This window comes from Pipistrellus kuhlii, unplaced genomic scaffold, assembly GCF_014108245.1.
Source record: "Pipistrellus kuhlii isolate mPipKuh1 unplaced genomic scaffold, mPipKuh1.p scaffold_m20_p_23, whole genome shotgun sequence".
NCBI classification, from domain to species: Eukaryota; Metazoa; Chordata; class Mammalia; order Chiroptera; family Vespertilionidae; genus Pipistrellus; species Pipistrellus kuhlii.
In genome coordinates, this window is record NW_023425522.1 from 7,929,731 (window position 1) to 7,956,880 (window position 27,150).

General features: G+C 41.4%; 1 protein-coding gene across 4 annotated transcripts in view; it reads left to right on the forward strand.

The window, feature by feature from the left end:
* The window catches only part of MYH10 (myosin heavy chain 10), a 136,441-nt gene that overhangs the window by 23,650 nt on the left and 85,641 nt on the right, over window positions 1-27,150 (forward strand). For 2 of the 4 annotated variants that reach the window (XM_036452180.2, XM_036452182.2), the window contains exons 3-6: window positions 3,380-3,536; window positions 12,079-12,106; window positions 24,956-25,058; window positions 25,644-25,673. In XM_036452180.2, the coding sequence (XP_036308073.1) occupies window positions 3,380-3,536; window positions 12,079-12,106; window positions 24,956-25,058; window positions 25,644-25,673 (318 nt within the window). The remainder of the gene's footprint in view (window positions 1-3,379; window positions 3,537-12,078; window positions 12,107-24,955; window positions 25,059-25,643; window positions 25,674-27,150) is intronic. The other 2 variants (XM_045586533.1, XM_036452183.2) reach the window with 1 other exon arrangement.

The following is a 27,150-nucleotide window of genomic DNA, read 5'->3' on the forward strand; positions in this document are numbered from 1 at the left end:
CAGTTCTTCAGGTTTTTCTCATGGCTTTTAGCAATTCAGTATTTCTTTCCAACTGCTCCCTAGGCAATCTATTATTGTAATGAATCCCCTTTTAACAAACTGCAATCTCAAAATGTTAAAAGGGGATTCATTATTTTTCTCACAAATCAAATCATTGTTCTTGTCCAGCAGTAACCTTTCCAGTTCTCAAGCTTGGAGTCCTTAACTTGTATCTTAGTGGTTTTCCTCACTCCGGAGTTACTGAGGACGGTGCCTCTCCATCCAGCTTTCCCCGTGACTCATCCCCCCTCCGATTTGTACTGCCTTTCTCTCATCTGGCTGTGCCTGGGCCAGGCTGTTATCAGCAGCTCCATTTCCGGCTTCTCACCTCTTGCCCCTTCACTTTTATTTCCCACATGGCTGCCAGGTTTATACATTTTCAAAAATGCTTCTTTCTTTCCATCACCCGTCTCTGCTGAACCTCTATCATCTATAGAGGACAACATCCAAATTGTTCAGTTTGACCTTCTGGCTCATGCCTCATTTCAGGGTACAAACAATTTGCAGCTAGACTGGACTTCTCACTCTGCCTTGGGTATATCCCCCCACCTAGTTTTATTCTCTTAATATTTTAATAGGGACTCCTTTATGCTCCCTCTTGACCTAATAGTGTTTAAAAAGAACATCAGAGACCGTCTAGGTTTGAATTTGTGTTCCTCATTTTACAATTTCAGACAGGAAGGCCCTGACTTTCAGCGCCTGGGGCTAGTGTGTTCTGCTTCAGTAGAGTTTCTCTACTATTTATAATTTCTCTAATATATTGTCTTGTTTATTTAATGAATACTTATTGTCATCATGTTAGGAAAAGGAAGGGAGAAAGAGAGAAACATCAATTCGTTGTTCTACTTTATGCATTCAGTGGTTGATCTTGTATGCGCCCTGACCAGAGATTGAATCCACAATCTTGGTGCATCAGACAATGCTCCTTCAGAGCTGCCTAGCCAGGACCTGTGTTATGTTCTTAAATACTTAGGTGGAGTTTAATTAAACTTTAAGGTATCAAAGAAATTATTTTAATATATCGCCCTCTTTCCGAGGGCCTTAGGGAAGGACAAAAGTAATAGGGTGTCAATTCAGTTATCACTTAGGCAGGAGCTCAACATTTGAGCTAATTTTCTGGATATAAGCTGCCTCTTTAAGCACTTAAAGTTAATGTTTCCACTTAAGTACTTATTACGGCCCTTTGGCAAGCAGAGTACTGATGACTATTTAACCTTTTTTGACTACTTACTCATATTTGTGAAACCTATTCATTTTTTTTCTAATCCTAGTTCTCAGAAACACATGGTAGACATATGTTGGAATTATTTCTTGATTTTTATTTTTTATTTTTTTTATATATTTTTATTGATTTCTGAGAGAGGGAGGGATAGAAACATCAGTGATGAGAGAGAACCATTGATCAGTTACCTCCTACACACCCCTACTTGGAATCCAGTCCAAATTCACAATCCGGGCTCGTGCCTTGACTGGGAATCGAACTGGTGACCTCCTGGTTCAACGACTGAGCCAAGTGAATTATTTCTGATTAAAAATGTCATTGTTATGATTTGTTACCATGTCATATATATAGATTGTAGGTTTCTGGGAGGTTTTTTGTTTTGTTTTTTGCCAGTCTATTTGCCTCTTATAAAAGTAAACTATATAATCTGTAGCTTCATGATAGACTATTACCTAATTTTGAATGAAAAAAAATGAGGATATATATTTCAAAATGCATTAAGATGTATAGTTATGGTGTGTTAACTTTATATAAATAAAACTCAATAACAAAATATTCAGATCGCCTCTCCTCAGCTTCCTCCCCTCAGTACAATCTTTGTTTTTATTCTCTCTCGGTGCCTTTCTGTCCTATGGGTGGCAGAGAGGCTGGGCTAGTTAGATGAGAGACTTGGTTTGGGAGGAGGAGCCACGGTGCTGGTGTGAGAAGCCCGAGCGTTGGCCGGGGCTGTGTGAGCTGTGTGCTCTGCTCTGAGAGCCCGCAGTCTGGAGACCTAAGTGATCAGCAAGGCCGGCCAAGAGCCCTGGCTCAGGCTGGGAGGCAGACAGCCCAGCTCAGTGGCCTGAGGGCAGGGTCTTTCTGCCTTTTGTCCTCTCCTGTCCCCCTGAGCCAAGTGAGGAAGGCCATTCCGCGTTACAGCCTACACTTGTGAGATTCGGAAAGAGAACAGCTACAGAGATAGTTCTGATCACTTAGCCTTTTTTTGGCAGGATTTCCTTCTCTTGTTTTAGCGTTAGTAACTGCAGTATTCAAAACAGAGTAGTCTCTAGAGTGCCTTCTGGTGGCAACTGCCAAGGGTTTCAGCCCTTCCCAACACAGCTGCGGGTTAGACTCTCCCCTCGGCTCCCCGGGGAGCTGAGCACGTCAGTTCTCAGCCGCCTGTCGTGTCCTCTCGCCTTTGGATTTGGTCTCCCCCGGTCACCTTAAGTACAAGGTCTGCTTCATAGTGTGACTGAGTGTCCTTTCCACGTCCTCAGTCCCTCAGAGGACTGGGCATCTGGCAGCAATCCCAGCTGCTCTGGCTTTTCTCTAATTCTCAGGATCAATTTTGTAGATTATTCTCAGAAATCATTCCACGTGAACTTAAAAAACCCCAAAGTCAGAAGGGTTAGTATCTGTTCTATTTACTGATTTCAGGTCAGGCACGGCCCGAGTCTTCTAGACGAGTGGCTTTAAACATTGAGGACCCCCCAAGAGCCTTTGTTTATGTGGGTTATATTTATTGGTATTTACTGTATTAGAAATTAAAGCAAAGTTTTAAAATACTTATCAATTCATTTAAAGATAATAAACCATTTACTTAAATGTATAACAAGCTCATGAAAATTATTTTTATGGAAAAAATATATTTTCCAAAAAAGAAAAATTAGAAGAGTGAAAAGTTTATATATTTGTAAATCTTTTTAATAATCTCCTTGTCAGATAAGTGGGTATTTTACTTTGATAGTATACCCAAACTTCAACGGTGCCTTCTTAAACATTAGCTGCAGTGTGGAATCTGAAACTACATTAGTGAGCTTTTCATACCTAGTACTCTTGGGAAAGAATGTGTGAAAAGGCAACATTGTTTGAACCTTACGGTAGCCCTGTGAAGTCATGAGGCGTACTATATTACTATTTCTATTTTACAGATGAAGTGATTGATCCAGGAGAGAGCCACTTAAAAATCTCTGTGTGACAGAACTACTTGTCGTTTAGAATTGCCTCTTTGTGCGCTAGATTTAATTTGGGGACTAGATTAATTATCCGAAGGATAAAGTCTCCCTGTTCAGATGACTGTGATTTCTATTTGTCTGATATATGCCTTATTTTAAACACTGTGTTTTATTTTTATTCTAGACTTACTCTGGACTCTTCTGTGTAGTCATAAATCCTTACAAGAACCTTCCAATTTACTCTGAGAATATTATTGAAATGTACAGAGGGAAGAAACGTCACGAGATGCCTCCACACATCTATGCTATATCTGAGTCTGCTTACAGATGCATGCTTCAAGGTAACTGGCAATGTTTCCATACGAAATGCTTAGAATTTCTTAAACGTAATTAGATATCTTATTAGATGCAACATTTATCAAAAAATATTAAAAATTTTAAAAGGTTAGAAATTAAATAAATGTTTATTGTAAAAAAAAATTACAAATTCTTAAAATTAGAATGGGCAAAAGAGCGATTTTTATAGGAAGCTGGTATGTTTGTTGCTTCATAAATACTCCTTGTTCAAAAGCTCCTAGTTTGTATATACATCTGAGCCACACCACAAGCCAGTATAAGCAAGGCTCTGTTACATTAGATTTTAAAACCAACAGGAAGAGCCAGCAGGAAGAATAATAAACAGAAAAGGTGAACGTTTCATTGGGGAAAGAAAGATTATAAAATATTTCTTATTTAAATATATGTAAATGTGTTGAGTTGGTTGACTTTTATTGTTTTCTTTTGGATTTAGAATGAAATATAAATGTGAAGAGTCATTCATTTGAATCATGGCTTTAGACAAATGGTTTATAGAAGGACATGTTTTAAAAAAAAATGTAACAGTTTTTAATGCACTTAGCATTGCTCAAAAAGACTACATTATACATGGGACTTGCTAGTGCTATGTGAAGTCTATAACTCCCCCTCTATCTACTTTTTTTTTTTTTTTAAATAAATTCGATAAGATATATTAAAATCTGTATCATCAACGTTTGTAGGTTGTGGAAAGGCTGTCTTGGTGTCTGGTCTAAAGGGGAGAGTGTGAGGGAATTAATAAATTACAATACCCATTTCCTCCTTCACGTTTTGTTTGGATACTTTTACGTACCAGGTCCTCTGAGGCAAATAGGAAGTACTTCAAGATTAGAACAGTGTCAGATTGGTAAGGACAGGTTCAATATCCAAAATCAGTTTAGGCTTAAAAAAAGATTATATTTAATAACCTTTCAGAGCCAAAGAATAATAACAGCTATGACAGTGATAAATTGCTACCAGATAATGGAGAAAGAATTGTCAGCTTCTTTGTTTTTGGTTTGTGTCTCTGTTAAGAATAATCTTTTATTTTAAGAAAGGCATGTAATGTATGAATGAGCAAACTTTGCCTTATATGGGAGAAGAAATTTGAGAAGGTACACTTCTTCCCTAATTGAAACCATAGTTCCTCATTTAAACAAATACCTACATTCTGCCTAGTTGGTTTGGCTCAGTGGGTAGAGCTTTGGCCTGCGGACCAAAGGGACCCAGGTTTGATTCCCGTTAAGGGCATGTACCTTGGTTGCAGGTTTCTCCTCAGCCCGGGCCCTGGTCGAGGCTCCTGCAGGAGGCAATCAATTGATGTGTGTCTCTCACATTGATTTTTTTTCTCTTTGTCTTTTCCTCTCTCTTCCACTCTCCCTAAAAATCAGTGGGAAAATATCCTCTGGTGAGGATTAAAAAAACAAGAAGACCAATACATTCTTACAATTGAGATTAACTCTAGTCTTTGAACTATATAGAAGGGGAGTTTCCAGAAGACGGGGATGGGCTCACATATATAATTCTAATTTTTTAAAGGGAAGAAGCATCCTGGCCGGTGTTTCTAAGTGGTTAGAGCATCAGTCTACACACCAGAGGGTCCCAGGTTCGATTCCCAGTCAAGGGCCATGTACCTTGTTCAAAAGCTCCTAGTTTGTATATACATCTGAGCCACACCACAAGCCAGTATAAGCAAGGCTCTGTTACATTAGATTACTAGTTTTACCAATTCAATTTCTTTCTTTTTATTTAAGAGGGAGAGAAAGAAAGAGAGAGGTTTGATCCTGGCCCCAATCAGAATCAGGGCACATGTGAAAGACAACCAATCAATGTGTATCTCTCACATCTGTGTTCTCTCTTTCTTGCTCCTCATCCCCACTCCCTTCCACTCTCTCTAAAAATCAATGGAAGATTGACAAAAAATGAGGGTGGGGGGACACTCCAGACTGCTGAGCTTAATGCACCTGCCAGGAAAGATTCTGGACTCTATTGTTAACGGTCTAAAAACAACAAGAAAATACTCACTTTAGCTCAGTAAGAAGGGAAGTACAGTAGACAGTGTAAACAGGGGGACGCTACATGCATTCCGTACTCTGCCGTGATATTCTTGTGGCTGTAGGCTGAAAAGTTGCACTTGAAGTGCTTTTAATGATTGAGGTTGGCCAGCTTTATCAGTGTGTGCACAGTGGATTTGTGCCCTTCCCAACATCTTTGTCAGCATGCTTAAAGATGTGGGATGTATGCCCATAAAACTCCTAGATGACACAAAACTGGGAGGGAAAATAAATATATCTGATGAAAAGAAACAGAATTTTTAAAATATCTTGACAAGTTGAATGGGGAATTAGATCTAACAAAATAGTTAACAAGGATAAATGTTAATGTCCCAATGCAGAAGGAGCAAGATGTGGCTCTCTGGTTATAGGAGGCCTGAGGTTGATGCCACCAGGACCCTGAGAGTGGGGACTCGACTATCCTCATCTGTCAATAAAGCTGTTGTCTAAAAAAATAAAAAAGATGTGGCTTATCAGCACATCATAGTATTAATACCATCATTAATGCTTAGTGAGCATTTATTGAATATTACTATGTTCTAGGAACTGAGCTAATTGCTTTTATGTGTATTTGTCAATCCACAACAACAACCCTGAAAAGTAAAAAGGATCACTCATCTCTATTTTACGGGGCATAAGAAGTTGAAAATGTAACTAGTAAGAGGTCTGAGCTAGGATTCAAAACCAAGGCAATGTGACACATTCTTATCCACAAAACTAACCTTCAATGTAAAAGTTAAAGGGATTACAGTAATTTATAGCTTTTATTGCAGATTGATACAGGAAATTGAAACAAATGCTAAACAGTTATGTTGTATTCCATGCTGTAAGCAGGGGCTACCTGCTAATGTACTGTCTACACAGCACCATGGGGTTGGGACATCTGATAGGGTAGTTCATTGCATATGCCGTGGCTCCTGAAGCTCATGCTACCTTCCAATGCTGATCAATCCAGGTTTTCAATTACAAATGCGAGCTAGTGAGTAAATGTAACTGGGCCTCTGAAGGATCTGTTGGTAGAAAAGAGGGTACCATGCAGAGGATTCAGAGCATGTGGTCCCACTGAACAGTTTGTTCAATGCAAAACAGAAGAGAGCTTATTTTTTTTCTTATTTCAATAAGATGCTCCCTAAGTATTTATTGAATGAAAGTAATGTTCTTAAACATTAATTTTATTACAAAAATTAGAAATTTTGTTTTTGTTAAATTTATACCTAGACATGATATATACTCTAATAATAACTAGGCATTTCATGTTTTTAGTATTAAGTGGAACTTAAAATTTTTACGTTTCTAATTGCTCACTGTTAATGTATAGTAATGTTCTTTTTAAATATACATTATATTGACTTTGTATTTTGCAACCTTGCAAAACTCACTTATTCTGAAGGTGTTTTGTAGATTGTTTGGGATTTCCTGCATAGACAGTCATGGCCTCTGCAAACAGAGACGTTGTTATTTCCTCCTTTTCAGTCCCATGCTTTTAATTATTTTTCTTGCCCTGTGATGCTGGAAAGGTATTGTGAGAACAGACATCCTTGCCTGCTCCTGCTCTTAGGGGAACAGCGTTCAGTTTTTCACCTTTGAAGATGATATCAACAAAAGGTTTTTTTGTATGTGCCCTTTATCAGGTTGATGAAATTCCCTGTGTTCCTAGTTTGCTGAGGTTTTTTTGTTAGTTTCTTTAAATCATGAATGGATATTGAATTTTATCAAATGCTTTTTCAACATCTATTCAGATGATTACATGGTTTTCCTTTTAGTCTGTTGATACAGTGAATTAGATTGTTTGCCTTTTGGATGTGGAGCTAACCTTGCATTTCCAGGATAAACACCACTAGCTCATGTACATTATCCTTTTTATATGTTGTTGGATTTCATCTGCCAACATTCTGTTAAGAATTTTTGTGTCCTTGTTTATGAGAGATATTTGTATGTCATTTTCTTTTATTATAATGTCCTTTTCTGATTTTAATATCAGGGTAAGGCTTGTCTTTTAGAAGGGGTTGAGAAGTATTTTTTTCCTCTTCAGTTTTTCTGAAGAGTTCATTTAAATTGGTATTATTTCCTTAAATGTTTTGTAGAATGCACCAGTGAAGCTATGTTTGTTGGGAAGGTTTTTTTTGTTGTTGTTTATCTTTTAATCATCACTCGAGGTTATTTTCTTCCCATTGATTTCAGAGAGTGTAAAAGGTTTGACTTCTGCAACCCAGGTATGTGCCCTTGACCGGAAATCAGACCTGTGACCTTCTGGTGTACGGGATGATGTGCCAGCCACTGAGCCATGCCGGCTGGGCTGGGGGTTTTTTAATTACACAATGAATTTATTCTTTTATTGCAGGATAACTGACATATAATATCATACTAGTTTTACCAATTCAATTTCTTTCTTTTTATTTAAGAGGGAGAGAAAGAAAGAGAGAGGATCAGCTGCCTCCTACATACCCCCTACCAGGGATTGAGTCTGAAACCGGGTATGTGCCCTGCCTGGAAATCAATTGGTGACCTTTTGGTGCACCGATGACATTCAACCAACTGAGCCACACCAGCCAGGGCTCAATTTCTTTAATAGATATAGGACTGTTCAGGTTATCATTCCTTCTTGAGTGCGCTTGAATAGTTTATGTCATTCAAGAAATTGTTCCTTTAATCTTAGTTATCAAAATTATTTACATAACCCCTAGGGCACAACCAAATGTGGTGGGTGCCAGGATAGATGCCTCAAACTCCTTCTTTATCATGTTAATTGTTCCTACACTCACCTAAGTATGTGTCCATCATTTACTTTTTATCCAATCCCAAGGGTTTCCACCACTTTGTTTTCTTCCGCCTTCGTAATCCATCACCAATGAATTTTGTGTAACCCACCTATGTCCCTCCTTTGATTTCAGTGTATAAATAGAAATGTAACCCACCATTCTTAGGGGCATTATCTCAATCTGTTGAGGTTCTGCTTCCCGGCATATGTCAACAGTTTGGCTCAAATAAACTCACAAAAATTCAAAAAAAAATTATTTACATAAAATAATTCCTAACATTTCCTTATTATCCCCTTAGTATTTGAGTCTGTAGCGGTGTTGCCTTTCATATTCCAGATATTGGAGATTTGTGTCTTTGTCCTGATCAGTTTGTCTAGAAGTTTACAATTTTATTGACTTTCCTCAAAGAACCAGCATTTGGTTTCACTGTTTGGGGTGGTTCCCTTCTTTCTGTTTCCTATTTCATTTATTTCTTTATCATTTTTTTTCCTTCTACTTACTTTAGGTTGGATTTGGTCTTGTCTAGTTTTTTTAAGGTAGGAGCGGAAGGCATTGATTTGAAACTATTTTTACTGTTGAAAATAGATTTAATTTGTATGGATTTATTGAGTATCTCCATAAATAGTATGTGATTTTGGGGAGGTGCTTTGGAAAATATGAATTATCAGAAGAGTCCCTAGTCTTCAGAAGGCTATTTGCATTTTTAAAATTAAATTGTTTCCTTTAAATATCAATATTTAGTCCAGCCAGTTTGGCTCAGTATTTAGTGTCAACCTATGAACCAGGAGGTCATGGTTCAATTCCTGGTCAGGGCACATGCCTGGGTTGAGGGCTCAATCCCCAATGTGGGGAGTGTAGGAGGTAGCCAATCAATGATTCTCTCTCATCGATGTTTCTCTCTCTCTCTCCCCTTCTTTTCTGAAATCAATAAAAAAATATTTCTTAAAAAATACCAATATAAGGCTGTGTCTCATCACATTTATAGGTTTTTCAAGATCAGTGTATAACTGCCATAGTGCTGCTGAAGTTGGTCTTTGAAGGATGTGGAAGACTGAGTGAAACAGACTAGAGGAGTAGGGATGGGACAGTCCTAGCTGTAGAGAAACTTGGAGGTTATGAAGCTCCTCCCCTTACTGTACTGCTAGTGACGCTAAAGCCCAAAGTCAGACAGATGAGTAACGAGAACAAACAAGTCTCACTTAGAAGACAGTTGTTTTGTTTTGTTTTGTTTTGTTTTTGGCTGGGGGGTAGAAGCATGGGAAATGAAGTATTGCACAGATTTGAAGGATATATCAGGTTGTCTAGGTCTCAGATTTCAGACAATGATAATAGCATGTACAGATGTGGGGGGGAAACCATTCTGAGTGGATTAAGGATGGAATGCAAGTTAATTTCGGTTAGTTTTTGTGTTTCAGTTTCTTTACATCTGTAAACCAGTTCGCAAAAGCCATAAAAAAACACTTGGTGTAGTGGAGTTCTATAGAAATTGCTCAGAACAGAAGAATCTCGGGGTATGATGGTTAATATTGATGAACTAGAGGCCTAGTGCACAAATTTGTGCATGGATGGGGTCTGGCCTGCCCACCCTATTTGGAGACCTGGGGGGGAGAGGGTTGGTTGGGGGGGCAGGGTCCTTGGGTCATTGGCCAACCTCATCCCCTGGTTGAACTCCCAGTCGAGGGAACAGTTTGCATATTAGCCTTTTATTATATAGGATAAGCAAAGACTTGTTAAAACCTAGTTTTATAGGTTAAGAAGTTGAAACCAGCAAGGAATCAATGCCTCATCTATAGCTACATTTAGTCCATTTGCAGCAGAGCTGGAGTGAGAACAAAAGATTGCAAATCCCGCTATTTTGCCAGTGCCCAGCATGGTACCCAGCACTGAATTTCTCTCAGCAGACCTTACCGTTAATTCTGGGAATGAAGAAATAAGACAGTTTCTGACCTCAGGCACCACATTCTACTGGGCAGGCAGTTGGCAGTATTATTTGTCTAACTCGAAAATATAGCTCAAAGAAGAAAATGGAGAGGAGTCTGAGGGAGTGTCTGGGTGGTTCCCAGAGGAGATACAGCAGATCTGAGTGGAAAAGGACACGTGGAGGCGGCCAGGTAGTTGTGGATCTCGGCGGAGCATGTTGAAGAAAGGATACGGCATGACCTCTGGGAAAGTGAGCGGACGAGGAGGCGGGCATCAGCTGTGTACTGTGAATGCTGCCTATGGCAACCAGAGGGGAGGGGAAACGGGTAGGAGCTACAGGCATACCTTGTTTTATTGCACTTGGCTGCACTTCACAGATGTTGTAGGTTTTCACAAATTGAAAGTAAGACCTTCTACCAACAGAAAAGATTGCAACTTGCTTAATTACGATACTCGCTTTATTGTGGTGGTCTGGAATCTCTGAGGAGGTATGTCTGTATTAGGAGTTAAGCTTTCCGGGCCAGGCAGTGATATAATTCAATTTATACATAGAATAGATAAATGGATTTGTTTATTTTACCAATAGATGAAAAGAGTAAGGCATGGTGAATGAACTATTTATTTCTCCTTCGTGACACTTGTTTATGCCTGAACCACTGTGAGATCCTCATTGGGCACCTGAGGAGGGAAAGCAAGCCCAGCATAAGGTAGTGAAAGAAACGCTGCCCGGCAGGCCCTGTGACGTTTCGAAGCCATGGTGAGCTGGGTCAGTGGTGCTGAGAACCTTGCTGGTCCTCACCCCAGCACCTTTGCCCTTCAGTCGTGTGTGACTCGGGGGATTACCTGACCCCCTCGGGGAACATTTCTCACCTGTAAAATAGCGACAGTGACGCTCATTCATAAGCGATCGGAAATCATACCTCCTATACCGGTGGTTTTGTCCATGGGCTGGATGTGGATTTGAATTTCACCTTTTCATCTGAAAATTGGGTTGAATACTTTAATCATTGGTCACTTCGAAATCATGTTAGACTTTTTTCATTGCTCTGGCTTTGGTATATATAACATTTGACTTGAGACAGTGGCTAAACATCACTTAGAGATATATCCTCCTTCAACCTTCTTTTTGATGCTGGTTCTTTTCTTCTCTAAGGTCACAATAATAATGGTTGTGGGTATTCTTGAAGCCATTCTGAAAGGCATTGTTTTTCTAAACTTGGCCTTGTCTCAGAATCACTTAGGGCCATGGTCGGCAAACTGCGGCTCGCGAGCCATATGTGGCTCTTTGGCCCCTTGAGTGTGGTTCTTCCACAAAATACCACAGCCTGGGCAAGTCTATTTTGAAGAAATGGCATTAAAAGAAGTTTAAGTTTTAAAAATTTGGCTCTCAAAAGAAATTTCAATTCTTGTATTATTGATATTTGGCTCTGTTGACTAATGAGTTTGCCGACCACTGATTTAGGGAATTAATGTGGGATTGTTCAATCCCTACAGCACCTGAAAATAATTTAGCAAAGGTGGCGCTCCAAGAAGTACATTGTTATAAAACTTCCCAGCTGAATTTGATAAGCAAAGCGGCTGAGAATCAAGGTGATAGGCATATAAGGTTTGCCAAGCCTGGGTTGGTATTCATTCCCAGAGAATCTGTCGAAAGGGTAAGTAAACTTGACTGGATTTGGGACTATTTAACAGGTTGGGAAGCTTGACCTGAGAGGTGTACAGTTACTGCTTTAGAGGCTATTGCTGTAACTTCATTATATCAGATACTTTAAAAATCAGGCAAATGGTCACTTTCTCTTTTTTTGTTTGTCTTATAGATCGTGAGGACCAGTCAATTCTTTGCACGTAAGTAAATGTTGAATGTTCAGATTCATTTTTTTATGCTGTTGGAAAGTAAAGCAGTTAATTTTTTTTAAGGAGGGGGTAAAGTAGAGTGGTAATTTTTAAGTTTGTTGTAAACCTTGTAATTATTTTTAAAACTAAGATTATGTAAGTTGTTTAAGTTTGCTATTAAGTCGTTTGGTTGTCAGACTGAGTTTTTCACACGTTTTGTAATGTTAATGTGTGAAACTTACATCTTTAGTTGTATTTCCAAATGTTGACCTACTAAACATTTCAGCAATTTAGCTCTCCAATAGGCATTATTGATTATTATGTGCCTTGTGTTCTGTGCTAAGTATTAGAGTCAAGGTTCAATAAAACAGTATCCACAGAAGGAAGTGAGTAGATTGGCACATTCAAGAGGCCACTTTGGCCATCGTGTGGAAATGGTTGGAGGAAGAGCAGTGTGGAGGCTGGCTGTTCAGTTTTCCAGGCAAGAGATGGTGGTGACTAGGAGACAGACTCGCCGGGACGTGGTGATTTATACCCCTAAGAAAGAGGAGCTGAGAGCAGAGGTGGGGTTACGATTGTTTCTGGAAGTTTCCTGACCTGGGAAGATGAGAGAAAGAACAGGTTTGGAGAGGAAGATAATGATTTGGTTGAGGACACATTGACTTGGAGGTGCATATGCTTCATCTAAGTGGAGCTGCCCACTGGGCCACTGGATATGAGGGTGCAGCTCAGCAGGGCTGGGGGGGGGGGGGGGGGGGGGGGGGAGTTGCTGAGATGCTTCCAGACTGCCGCCATCAGTCACGTCAGAACCTGTTTCCTGGTGGTGGAGGGTCTTGCCTTCAGTTTGTAAAAAACTCAGCACCAGTGAAGCGCAATAAACAAGGTCTGTGTGTAATGAGCAGCTAGAGAGCATTCGTTGTTATTGCCGGTGTTTTTAATGTGGGAGAGATGAAATGCCAATAAAGGGAGGTGGGGGCAGGAAGGAGGAGGGGACTGAGGGAGTGAGGAGGACAGACGGTGAGACCAGAGCGGGGTTGGTGTCTGGGCCGGGACGGGACGGGACCAGGACTCCTCTACACACCAGGGAGGCAGACAGGTGCTGAGGTAGGTAAGGAGGGATGGGGAGGCAGGGAATTGAAAGTTGTCAGTTTTTCTCTTCCATGAAGTGAAGAGCATTTGTCATCTGGTAGGCAGAGTGGGTTTGGAGAGAGAAGAGAGGTAGAAAGAGCTGACACCAGTCTGCTTTGTTGTATAAACTCTTTCCAGCATTGCTTAGCCTCGGGGCTATATAAATTAGCTTTTCCTAACCAACAAACCACCCAGGAATTTGATGGCTTAAACCTGTTTTCCCAGGGGTTGGGCTCAGCTGGGCAGGTCTGCTGATGGGGGGGGGGGGGGGGTGAGAGGTCCCAGGTGGGGCTCACTCGGGCGTCTGCAGTCACCTGCTTGGTGCTGTGGTTTCTCCTCCACGTGTCCCCTCGGTCTGCAGCTGGCTAGCCCCAGTTAACCTGGTGGCATGGTTCCAGGAGCAGTCCAGGTTTCTGCTTGTGTCACATGTACCGTTGTCCCATTCCCAAGCAAGACACAGGGCCAAGGCCAGGGTCCATGTGGAAACATGGCCAAAGGGAGTGGACACAGTGAGGTGGAGACAGTTGGGGCCATTGCTTAGCCACCATGAGTGTGTGGAATGGAACCAGATCCCGTCCACCAAAGTTGGGACAATCCCAGTTTTTGCAAGTGGGCGACAGCAGAGCATAGGAATTGGGGATATTGGCAAGAGAAACTGTCTCAATAGACCATGCGAGGGTGAAAGAGGAGGGAGTTGAGGGAGGAAGTAGATGCATCCATGAACTAGAGGTCTTATTGAAGTGGACCAGATAATCTCGGGGATGCTGGAGTGTCAGGCAGAAAGAGTAGGCAGTGTGGCCAACATGGGGAGATGGTAGCGCCTTGGGTGTGGCAGCAAGAGTGGTAACTGGAGAGTAGGAGGAGGTCATTGGAGTTGAGGGTATCACGTTGCCAGGTACGGGATGTCATTCACATGAGGAATGGGCCAGGGCAACATACCTATCCCCTGCCCCCGGCCTTCAACGCACTGTAGTCTGTGTCCATGGGTTTTGCATATATGCAGATGTCTTTTGAAAATTATGTTACATTGCAGTTCTGACCCTGACTTCCCACATGGTTCCCGCACTATAGACACCAGCCACCAGCTCAGGGGCTCCCAAGCCCTGGGGACTTCTGACAAAATAGCACAAAATTGGGGGTTGCTACTACCCTTCAGAGGCCCCCAGAAACACAGCCTCCATGTCTTCTGGACATCTCCTGCCAACCAGAAGCTCACCTAAGTGTCCGAGTCCAGAGTTTTATTGGGCTTCATGTCGGCATGATGGATTGAATCACTGGCCACAGGGTTAATTCGCCCTCCAGCCCTCTCCCCTCCCAGGAGACCTGGCTGATAACATGGTTCAGCAGCCCAAACCTCTAATCACCCTTTTGGTCTTTCAGCTTGGCCAGTTCCCATCCTGGAGTGATCGAGGTGCCCACTATGAGTCACCTCATTAGCATAAACCGTCAGGGCCATGTGAATAGCAAAGATATTCCAAGGACTTAGAAGCTCCCTCCCAGGAACCAGGGACAAAGACCAGCCAGATTCTTTGTTGTACAGCGTGAGTTAAAGAAGCTGCAGCCGGCATCTAGTCACCGAAACTCCCCAGGAACCAAGCATAGGGAGCCGCATGTTTCTGAGAGGAACAGAGCTGTGCTGCCCATCTGCTGGGCTGAGTCGGCAGGTGCAGGGCACCCACTCTCTTTGATTGCGGGGGAGAAGGGGTTGGGAGCTTGGATGACCTTTTCTGATGACTCTGAAATGTCTGGCAGCAGGAAACACTTGGGGAGAGAATGGCTGCTGTTTGACCTAACGAGAGGTCAGTGAATACTAAGTTACTTTCGGCACCAGAGTGACCATTCCAGGCACTAGCACTTGTAATTAGATGGTTATTTCCATTTTAGACTGACGTCTGTCATCAATTAATAGGCTTGGGTATGAGGTAAGTCTCCCTAGCAGCTGGCTACCTCTTAGGCAATCATCAACTGCCATGTCTGTCTGTTTTGTTTTTCCCTCCCTCTTTTCTTTTCCTCTTCCAGCTTTTCTGAACATCATATATATATATTTTAATATATTTTATTGATTTTGTTCAGAGAGGAAGGGAGAGAGACAGAGAGCCAGAAACATCGATGAGAGTCATCGATCAGCTGCCTCTTGCACACCCCCTAATGGGGATATGCCCACAACCAAGGTACATGCCCTTGACTGGAATCAAACCCGGGACCCTTCAGTCCCCAAGCCGACACTCTATCCATTGAGCCAAACCCGGTCTCGGCTGAACATCTTATATTTTTACATAAAGCTGCAGTCAACACCCATATATCAACCACCTACATTCTACCATTAATATTGTTCTGTACTTACTTTATGATATATATTAACCTGTTCATTCTTTTATCCATCTACTAATCTGTTTTTATTTGTCCTGGGAGGAAAACTAACTTTTCCAACTTGGGTCCAGAGTTTGGAGGGTCTGAGAATGGACAATTTCTTTACACATGCATGCAATAAGTTGCTGAGTAGCCAGAAACAAAAGGCTTATAAACTGTACTGAACTTCAGCAAAAAGGGGAGAGGAGGAAGATGAGGGCTTTCTAGGGAAATTATGGAGAGTCTCTTCAGCTTTGTGATGTTAACAGACAGCTGGATGTACACTGCGGGTGCTAAGGGTCAGTCTTTTCCCACCAGGTCAGTGGTGGCTGTATTTTCAGGAGGCCTGCTTAAGGTCAGGGAATGTTTCTTTCTGTGGCTGCTGATTGCTCAGATGTTTCAGTTTAAGTTTTTATACCACTTTGGTGAACTATTAATCGCTTAATCTGATGCATGTCAGTACATTTCCCCTTGAATAATGTCAGCATGTATAACAGTTACTAAAGTCCAGAATTTGCATCTTTAACTTTTAAGACAATGTACCTGTAATAAAATGTGTACATCTTAAATGTACATGTGCCGAGTTATTTAAGTAACCAAAATCTCTATCAAAATGGAAAACATTACTATCACCATCACCCCAGTACTTCCAGCAAATCCCGCCTCTCACTTGTTTTTAGCATCGCCACATTTTCTTAATTCTTAGATACCTCTAGTTATGATAGTTAATAACAGCTTTGTGTATTTCTATCTATCATAAGCTACATTGTGACTTGAGAAACAGGAAAACATGAAACAAAGTATCCTAGGTTTAAGAAAATATTATATGTTCCTTGGTGCCTTTGAAAACATACCACATGAAGAACTCCAAGAATGTATAAAGAGAGTCTTCTTAAATTTAATAGACAGCCAACCTAATGAGCTCTCTGTATAGAATAATTACTCAGTCACGTCTACTTAATAGTTATTTTATACTAAGTATCTATGTTTGCATTGTATCATAAAGAAAAAATACAATTGGAAGCAACATTTCCTTCCGCCTTAAGTTTTGTTTTTTTAGTCATTTACTCTGTAGTTTACTTTTTCTCCCCAAAATGATGAGCATGTAATGTACCCTCTGGCCTCATCTGCCTACAGCTCCCCAACCAGCCTTTATTTTTGCAGACTCAGGGAGGCAGTGTGAGCTCCCACCTAAGGGCCCCGGCCCCCTGCTCAGTCTTAGTCTAGTGTCCTGACACGTTTCTGGTGAAGACACTCAGGCTTTTCTTTATCCTCAGAGCAAAGTCTTTCCCACACGCCTCCATCTAATTGGAAGTGAAATCCTGTTAAGAGGATAAGCCTTGTGCTGACTTTCCTTCTCGTTAGAATTAAAATTCACACTTGGTGAGGAATTTACTTTTAAAAAATTTGGTTTACATTTATGAATAACTCTGGTTAACTCAAGGTGTGTCCCCCCCCATAAAATGTATTTAAATATAATGCAACGATTGTAAAACAATAGTTACTTCAGCGTTCTGTCAGGATGTACAATAGATTTCTTTTGTTAAGGAATTTTATCTATCAGATACAAGTATTACATTAAATGATGAAGGCCAACCCAACCTGGATTTAGAACAGTTGATTCTTGCTATGAGAAACATGCTTTAAAAATGTTAAGATAATCAATTTGATTATCTTAACATTTTTAAAGCATGTTTCTCATAACAAGGCAAGGTCAACTGATATAGGTCAACTGATCTTTGACAAGGGATCAAAGGCATGGAACAAAGGTAGTCACTTTAACAAATGGTGCAGGAATAACAAAAAATGAGTCTAGACCCAGATCTTCCACCCTTCGCAGATAAAGCTCAAAATGGATCATAGGCCTAAATGTAAAAGACAGAACTATAAAACGCCTAGAAGGTAACATAGGACAAAACCTAGATGCCTTTTTACATACAACACCAAAGACACGATCGGGGAAAGAAATAATTGATAAGCTGGACTTCATTAAAATTAAAAACTGCTCTGCCAAAGACATTGGCAAGATAATGAGAAGATAAGCCACAGACTGGGAGAAAATATGTGCAAAAGATAATCTTATAAAAGACTGTTATCCAAAATGTCCAAAGAACTCTTAAAATTCAACAGACTCCTCACCAAAGAAGATATACAGATGGCAAAAGAGCATATGAGGAGATGTTTCCCATCCCGTATCATCACTGCACACACATTGGCAACAAGTGCTGGTGAGGCTGGAGCAACAGGAACTCAATTGGGTTATAAACCTAAAAAAAACTGCTATTTAAAAAATTTAAGTCTTAAAAAAAAAAAAAAAGCCAAGGCAACAGTGTGGTGTAGTTGAAATATTATGTTGTCAGATAGGAATCTGGAATTCTTTCTTGTCCCAGCTCTACCATAAGCTAGCTTTGTGACCTAGGCCAAACAGCCACCCTTTTTAGACTTCAATTTGCTTTTCTAGGACTCTGTTAGCTGTCCTCAAGTTGCAACTATAGGAATTTTTAGGTTATTGTAGCTGTGTCTTACTTGGGGGTGGGGGAGAAGTATGCAATCAACTTGTAATTCTAAGTTTAAAATGTTCTAGGCAAATTGGCCAAGGAACTGACTGCAAATATCTACATTAATCTTTGCAACTCCCCTGTTAAATTTACATGTGTGATGGAAAACTTGAACACAAGCCTCTTTTTTTAAAAAAAAGTATTGTTGAAAGTATGCATTATGTTCCCTTTCTTTCCCCATTGACCTCTTCTAGCCCACCCTTGCTCCATGCCCCAGCCAAGCCTACCTTGACCATAAAATTTCTGCTCTTTCTAGTAGGCTACTTTTTAATAGTTTTGAAACTATTAAGAAATTGGATAATGTTTTATATAGTAGAGGCCTGGTACATGAAATTCATGTGGTGGAGGGGGGTTGTCCCTCAGCCCAGCCTGCACCCTCTCCAATCTGGGACCCCTTGAGGGATGTCCAACTGTTCACTGGGATTGGGCCTAAACAGGCAGACAGATACCCCTCTCACAATCCAGGACTGCTGGCTCCAAACCGCTCGCCTGCCTGCCTTCCTGATTGCCCCTGACTGCTTCTGCCTGCCACCCTGATCACCCCCTAACCACTCCCCTGCCAGCCTGATTGATGCTTAACTGCTCCCCTGCCAGCCTGTTTGCCCCTAACTGCCCTCCCCTGCAGGCTGGTCACCCTTACCTGCCCTCTCCTACAGGCCTGGTCCCCCACAACTACTTTCCCCTGCAGGCCTGGGTTCCTCCCAATTGCCCTTCCCTGCAGGCCTGGTCCCTCCCACCTGCCCTCCCTGCTGGTCATCTTGTGGTGGCCATCTTGTGTCCACATGGGGGCAGGATCTTTGACCATATTGGGGCAGCCATATTGTATGTTGGAGTGATGGTCAATTTGCATATTACTCTTTTATTAGATAGGATAGAGGCCTGGTGCACAGGCTGGTTTGTCCTGAAGGATGTCCTGGATCAGGGTGGGGGGTTCCCTTGGGGCGTTGGGCAGCCTGGTCAAGGAGCCTGTGGTGGTTTGCAGACTGGCCCCGCCCCCTAGTGACCCAAGCATAGGCCCTAGTATCTGGGGTTTATTTACCTTCTACAATTGAAACTTTGTATCCTGGAGCGGAGCCAAGCTTTCTGCTTGCTCTGTGGAGGCAGCCATTTCTGTTGGGATTTGTGTATCTTCTATAATTGAAACTTTGTAGCCTTAAGCAGAGGCCTGGGCCAGCCAGGGCGTAGAAAGGTTGGCTTCCTCCATCGCCCAGGGCAACCCTAGCCTCCTGCTCTTCCAGCTCCATGGCTTGGCTACCGACATTTCTGTTTGGATTACTGTATCTTCTATCATTGAAACTTTGTAGCCTTGAATGAAGGCCTAGGCCAGCAAGGGCAGGTGGAAAGCTTCCCTCCTGCTCTCTGTAGCCATAGCCATCTTGGTTGAGTTTATTTGCATATTCACTCCTGATTGGCTGGTGGGCGTGGCTAGTGGATGTAGCAGAGTGGTGGTTAATTTGCATATTACTCTTTTATATAGAACTAGTACTAGAAGCCTGATGCACAAAATTCGTGCAAGAGTAGGCCGGCCTTCCCCTGGCTGCCCGTACCAGTTTCCCTCTGGCACCCCGGACCCAGCCTTCCCTCAGAGCCCTGGCTTCAATCTGGAAGAACATCCAGTCTAATTAGCATATTACACTTTTATTATTACAAATGAATAATATATATGTTGTTTTTAAAGAGTATTTTTGAAGCTAGACTGAATTGAATATTATAAAAAGCCAGTGAGAATAAAAACAACTAGTGAAGATCTGGGAAAGGGGATTCTCATTGGGGAAACACCGCTAGTCTAGAGGGAATCCAAGGAAGATCCTGGAACTGATCATTTATTAATGATCTCCTTTACTGCTTCCTCTCACTCTTGGTTTTTAAGCTTTTGTTTTGAATTGTACATCCTTTTGAGGAGCCAGAGAAATCCATAGACCTTTCTAGGACACACAAATACCTTCAGATTAGGAATTCCTGATCTTTTATGTCCGGAAGCACTGCAGCAGACACAGGGCACCCCACCCAGCAGGCTCCTTGTTTTGTTCTGTTAACCTTGCCCTTGAAGCAGGAGACCAGCACAGAAACAAGCAGTCACTCACAGCACGGAGCTCCCAGGTCTGCAGACCGTGTGTTGTTGGTGGAAATGAGGTCGGATTCCTTTGTCCTCCTTCTCTTTGAGATCTCGTCCTGTTGTTCTCCTCTCAGAAGTCTTCTCATTTTCTTCAAATGAAGTCTGCTGAGCTATCTGTTCGGTTCCCTTTCCCTGTGACTTTTGTTCAAGCGGCTTTATTTTCTTTGCTTCCATATGGGACAGATGTGCCATTGCCCTTTTTAAAAAACCTTTTCCAAGAATTATATTCCTTTGATCCTCCATCTCTTTCATATTCAAATCAAAGGCTTTTATAAAACTTCTGTTTATCATCATCATCATTGATCATCATCATAGCTATTCCTACCACTACAGCCATTTATTGAGAGACTTTGGCCGGGTTCAGTGGTAGGCTCCTACATGCATTCTCTCAGTCCTAGAAATAACTATCTCTTTAAAGCAGGTAAACTGAGGGTCAAAGAGCTCAGAAACTTGCCCAAAGTGGTAGGTGGGATTTGAATCCAGGTGGGCAGTTTGACACCAGAGCCACACTCTTACACTATCGATTCAGGGAGTAACTTAGAGTTTAGTCATTCAAATGACCTCTTGTCTGATGGATGAACAGTTTCAGGGCCAGTAACGGTAATGATTATTGAAGGCTAATCATGTGCATTAGATGGACGGTACTTTTTCTTCACAACCACCTTACACAGCAGAGGCTGTTGTCCCCGTTAAAATGGAGGATGTGAGGCTCACCATCTCCCCTCTTGGTAACTCAGCAGGCAAGTGTTGAATGCATCCAACTCTGAAGCATTTTTTACAGCAAAGTTGCCTTAAACTGAGTGTATGAAATGTAGCAGAGTTCCTAAATGGTTGCGTTTATGCTAATAAACAGCCCCGGAAGTGTGATCGGAGGGAGAGAGTGCCCTAATGACAAACTGAAGCATGTCCAGATGAGAGGGGTTCGCTGAGAAACCAGAGGCAAACGGAGCTGAAAAGTCCCAGTCATAACTGTGTGTCATCATCGGTCAAATGAGAGGCTCATTGCTCAGCATAATAAACTTTGTTTGAAACCGACAGCCAGCATCATGATTAACCTTGAAACACTAAATATGTTGAATAAAGTTAAGAATAAAACAGAGGCCGAGGCCGGTTTGGCTCAGTGGATAGAGCGTCAGCCTGTGGACTGAAGGGTCCAGGGTTCGATTCTAGTCAAGGGCATGTACCTAGGTTGCGGGCACATTCCCACAGGGGGTGTGCAGGAGGCCGCTGATTGATGTTTCTCTCTTATCGATGTTTCTAACTCTCTGTCCCTTTCTCTTCCTCTCTGTAAAAAAATCAATAAAATTATTAAAAAAAAAAAAAAAAGAACAAAACAGAGAACACCTCTACCATAGCTACAAGAAATTATATTTGAGTAAAACCCACATTCTTTCCCCTGAGTCCTGAGTGCATTCATCCACCCTGTTCCTACATCATCAGTGACTCCTGCTGTTCTCCGCCTTGCTGGTTAGTTACATCAAATCCTACACACAGGCTGTTGGTTCCTAGAATTTACCAAGCTTTTTCCTGCTTTGAGGCTTTAAAAGAAAAACAAAAACATTTTTATTGCTTTCAGAGAGGAAGGGAGAGAAGAGAGATAGGAACATCATTGATGAGAGAGAAGCATCCATCGGCTGCCTCCTACTGACCCCCTACTGAGAATCAAGCTGGAAACCCTGGCATGTGCCCTGATCGGGAATCAAACTGTGACCTCCTGGTTCATAGATTTATCCTCAACCACTGAGCCACACCATCCCCACAAGGCTTTTGTGTTGTCTTTCCATCTGCCTGAACACTCTGCCCCAGCTCTTCACTTGCTAGTTCCAGCTCATCTTTCAGGAAGCTCTTTGTAGCATTCCTCACATCTGTAATCATCTTATTTTTCTGGCTTATTTTCTGTCTCTTCTCCTAAACTTGAGCTCCATAAGGACATGCATTTTTTCACAGCTACAGCTCTAGTACTGAGAAAAATGCCCTATACATAGAAGTCGACTTGTAAATATTTTGGAATGAATGAATGAAAATTATTACCTTCCTATATACCAGTGGTAGCCAGGTAGGAAATAGAATGGAGATGAAAGGACATTAATGACAGGAACAAAAAATATTTTTAAGGAGCCTAGGAGTAAACTTAACAAAACATGCATAGGACCTGTATTCAACGGCACTTTCTATGCTGGGCACTATGATTTTAAAGATGAATAAGAAAAATGGTTTTTACTTGTTATGAACTTAGAAATATATAGTTACCTGAGAGACAGAGATGAAAACATCATTTCTCCTAAAAATAGCATATATATATTAATATTATTATTTAATTCAAAATTCCACCTGTATATTTGTGGGAGCAGGAGATGGGGAGGCAGAACAGAACAGATTATTTGAAGTTTATCTGACAACAAACCTCAGAGATGACTTGGTTTATGTGTTTTTTTAAGAAGAAAAATTAGGTGTACATTGATTAGACATATTTCAAAACGACTGCAATATGGTACCAGCTTTGGAATAAGCCATATATGTAAGAAGTGAGTATAAGATAAAGATTATATTTCATATCACTGGAGAATTAGTGTCTTTGTGAACCATTGATATTGGGTTATAGGTTGAGTCATTTGGGTAAGGGGGAGGGATTAGTCTAAATCTTTACCTCCATCCATAAATTATTTTTTTAGGTTGATTGAAGATTTAGTTATAAAAACTGAAACCATCAGACTTCTGGAAGAAAATACAGATGGATTTAATATTGGTAATTTAAAATGAGAATACAGCAAGGCTGGTGTGGCTCAGTGGTTGAGCATCAGCTCATGAACCAGGAGGTCACAGTTTGATTCCTAGTCAGGGCACTTGCCCAGGTTGCAGGCTCCATCCCCGGGAGAGGATGTTCAGGAGGCAGCCAATCAGTGGTTCTCTCTTATCATTGATGTTTCTCTTTCTGCCTTACTGCTTCTCTTTCTCACTCTTCCTCTCTGAAATCAAGAAAAATAAAGATTTTTTTTTTAATGAGAATATATTAATAGATAGGTGTAATTTGGTGCAGAAAAGGCCTGTACTGTGACTACAGGCAGAAAGAAACCTTACAAGAAAGTTAATAAATTTGAGTACCTAAGATTTAAAATTCTTACATGGCAAAGCAAAGAAGGGGATGAGCCGAAGCCGGTTTGGCTCAGTGGTAGAGCGCCGGTCTGCGGACTGAAAGGTCCCAGGTTCGATTTCGGTCAAGGGCATGTACATTGGTTGCGGGCACATCTCTGGTAGGGGGTGTGCAAGAGGCAGCTGGTCGATGTTTCTCGTGGACATTTCTAGCTCTCTGTCTCTCTCCCTTCCTCTCTGTAAAAAATCAATAAAATATATATATTTTTAAAAACAGATACACCTATCTTTAAAAAAAAAAAAAAGGGGGATGACTTTTAATATAACAACAGATGGTGATTAATATATTCTCATAAAGTAATAAGTAAGTTATATCTAGAATTATCCAGTCTTGGAGCCAGAAAGGATCTAATCCAATTCCTACACTTACAGATGGTGATGCTGATGCCCAGAAAAGATAACTGCCTTACTCAAAGCCATACGGCTAGTTGGTCACCCCTCTGTGGTTGAGATTGTGGGTATGTGGGTACAGAGAGTTAAGAAGATAATGCAACCAGTAAACCTCCTGAAATTTTTTAAGTTGTAAATAGTTCAAAGTACAGCCAAGAATGGGTCAAGGTTTGTTGGAAAAAATAGATTTTTCATGCTTTAGATAAAACAGGATTCTTAGTTGGCAATATGTCAAATGACATTTTTGAGTTTGTTTTTTTAAAAATAATCTAATAACTACTATATATTAAATTTTACATTTTTATTTAAATTGATATTTTGATTGTCAGGGTAGGTTTGCTTTATGTCCCAGGGAGCCTTAAATATTTGAGCAGAGAGACCCCAGTTCAGGTGTCACTGCGTGCTAGCCACGTTTACCTGACTTCCAAGCTTGGCACTGAGTAGAAATAAGCAGAATGTGCCAGCCTTGTTTGAACATATAAATCATATAAAGTGATGATGGCATTTGTCCCACCTCCTCATAGCAAAAATCATAGTATTCATTCAGTTTCTCTACAAATTGTGTATCAACACTACACAAGGCTATGTAGATTCAAAAGAAGCAACACAAACACATACAAGTAAACAAAAGCACGGAGCCGTGGCCCTTGCCACACACATCCAGCGTGGGAGGCAGCAGTCTTCGGAGGTGTGAGCTGAGAGTGCACGGTGCTGTGTGCTGGTACCTGGGAGAACCACTCGCCTGCGATGAGGGTTGAGCTCAGAAAGCTTTGGCTGGTTTACAAGACGAATGTCAGTAATCAGTTCCTTCAGATTAAATTCCCTTCATTTCATTGTTTTAGGAATCCCCTCTCCTGTGCTGGGTATGTTTCTGTGCTAAGAAATTTCTTCACAAGCATTCTCATAAATGTCACTTCCATGCCAGAACCCTTGTGCCAAGAACAAAAAGTGCTGTGAGCATTTTCCTGTGGCCCCTTACCAAAAAAAGATCTGGGTTAATTTAATACCATTTAAAAACAATAATTTTTAACTACTGCTGATAGGCTTTTCCTCTACTTATCTTCTTTTTATTTTCTAATTCTTGTTTCCGCTCAGTGTAGCTCGTTGAGTGTAATTTTGGAATGTGTGCTGTGCTTCCTTCAAGGCGGCCTGTGTTACTGTCTCTTCCAGGGGCGAGTCGGGTGCCGGGAAGACGGAGAACACCAAGAAGGTCATCCAGTACCTCGCTCACGTCGCCTCCTCACACAAAGGCCGAAAGGACCATAATATTCCTGTAAGTTCCTGCTCTGTGGCTGTTGTTTTAAATCTTAGATTTATGCTTCCATAATTTCAGAACCACTGAGGAAGCCGGTCTCTGACAGCTCCCTGTCCCCCCACCCGACCCAACAACGCTCTCGTTCACTTAAAGGGAGCCGATGATCAGGAAATGGCTGTCAACTAGTCTCTAATATGAAACTGGAATCATGGCTGTGGCTTGAAGCCTCATTTCTTGCAAAGATTTGGTGAGAATAGTTAAAATCGATGAGCAGGGCCTATGAAAACTTATTTCCCACCAAAAAAAGAGCCTCAAATATTTTAGGCAGTTCTTTCCGGACCTGGCAGAGCAGCCAGTTGCTGCTGCCCGCAGCAGCTTGAGGAGAGGCTAGGAATTTGGGAAGAATCGGAGATAGAAAAGGGGTAAGGATACAAATGTCCTCTACCCTTAATTTATAGATAGCAGAACTGTTAGTTAGTGTGGCCTGAAAGAATGCCAGCACCCAGCACTCCCAGTTCTCACTGCGGGACTGGGCGCCTGGAGGTGCTTACTGTGAGGGGAGAACCTTGCTAACGTTTGCATTTGTCTGTTTGTAACGAGCAGCAGGAATCGCCTAAACCCGTGAAACACCAGGCAAGTGCTTTTCCTTATGCTTCTTAGTCTTGAGTGTTCGCACTAATTTTTGTCTTTAGATCGAGTCCCTACTAGAAACAAATACCCTTAGTTCTGAGTGAAGTCTATTATGAAGAACATTTTGATTTTGAAAATTGGTTGCTTAGAGGCTTGTTCTTTTCATCAGAAGCAGCATGCCGTTTTGCTTTAAATTTGTTTTCTAGATGAACTTTAGTAATTACGCTTTTATCATGACATTGAATCACTCATTTATGAAGCCTAGCACCTCAAGGTTTCATATGCAAGCACTAGGTGGAATTATATTAATGCTTCTTAAGCACGTGGAGGCCTGGCCTTGTGCCATGTATTACATTTTGAATCTGGGGCTGCAACTTTAAAGGTGGTATCTTTTGGGTTAGGTTAACAAATTTCAAATCTGTGAAAATGTTATGGCCATATGTGCTTTAACCTAAAGGTCTACTTGTATTTTATAAATTGGAATTTATCTGTGGCATGTCTTGGAGGAGTGTCAATCTTCCCAGCTATCAGATGCCACCTCTTTAGCTCTACAGAGCAGAGCAGTGAACACACTGCCAACTGGAGCACTTGCTGCCCCAGGGATGAGGGGAGGGCGGAGCCGAGCCAGTGCCTCAGGCAGAATGGGACATCCATCCTTGGTGGTAACCCTTCCTAGCCTGGGAATGGTCTTGATTTGTCTGTCTCCACAAACATAATGCCACAAAGCTAACATAAAGCAAGAAAGGGTATCGAGTTATGGAAATCAACTATTACTATAAGAAACTGTCACAAGTTTCTATTCTAAGGAGAATAGAATAGAAATAAAGGAATAGTCATAAATAAAGGTACTAAGATTTTCAGATGTCTTCCTTAAAATCGTAAGAAATTCTCACATCCCAAAGCTGTCCTATACCTCTGAAGGCCTACAGTGTCCTTCAGCTCTTCTAGCTGCAGACCAGACCATTCAGACAAATGGGAGGGTCAATGAAATATTCATCATCCTATAGGATACTTAAAGAAGGAACCACTGGACCAGAAACCAGCTTTTGTCCTTTTAATAGGTACTTGGATCCCTACTCAAATGAAGGACAGATTTAGGTTTGCCAGCCCTCTATGGGAAACATATATCATTGTTTGCATTTTGTTTCGATGTCATTTTAAACTACCGAGTGGATCCCTGTTGTATGTGAGCAGCATGCCTCCCCCTAGATTTTGCTGTGGGCCAATCAATCCCTGAGAAGGCAACCGCTTCTCTAGGCCGCTCTTCGCTGTCGTTGATTTGCATGTCTCCCTGCATGGATTTCCTGTGCACAGCATCGTCCAGGCTGCTTTTCCCAGATTTGTTTCATAGTAGTCTAGTCAAGGAGTAGCTACGATTATGTCTTTAGAAACATGAGAACACTGGTTCTCTATTAATTTCTCTTTTCCAGCACACTTAAGGGATATGAACTACTTATGAGTAGTAGGGAATGGGTACACC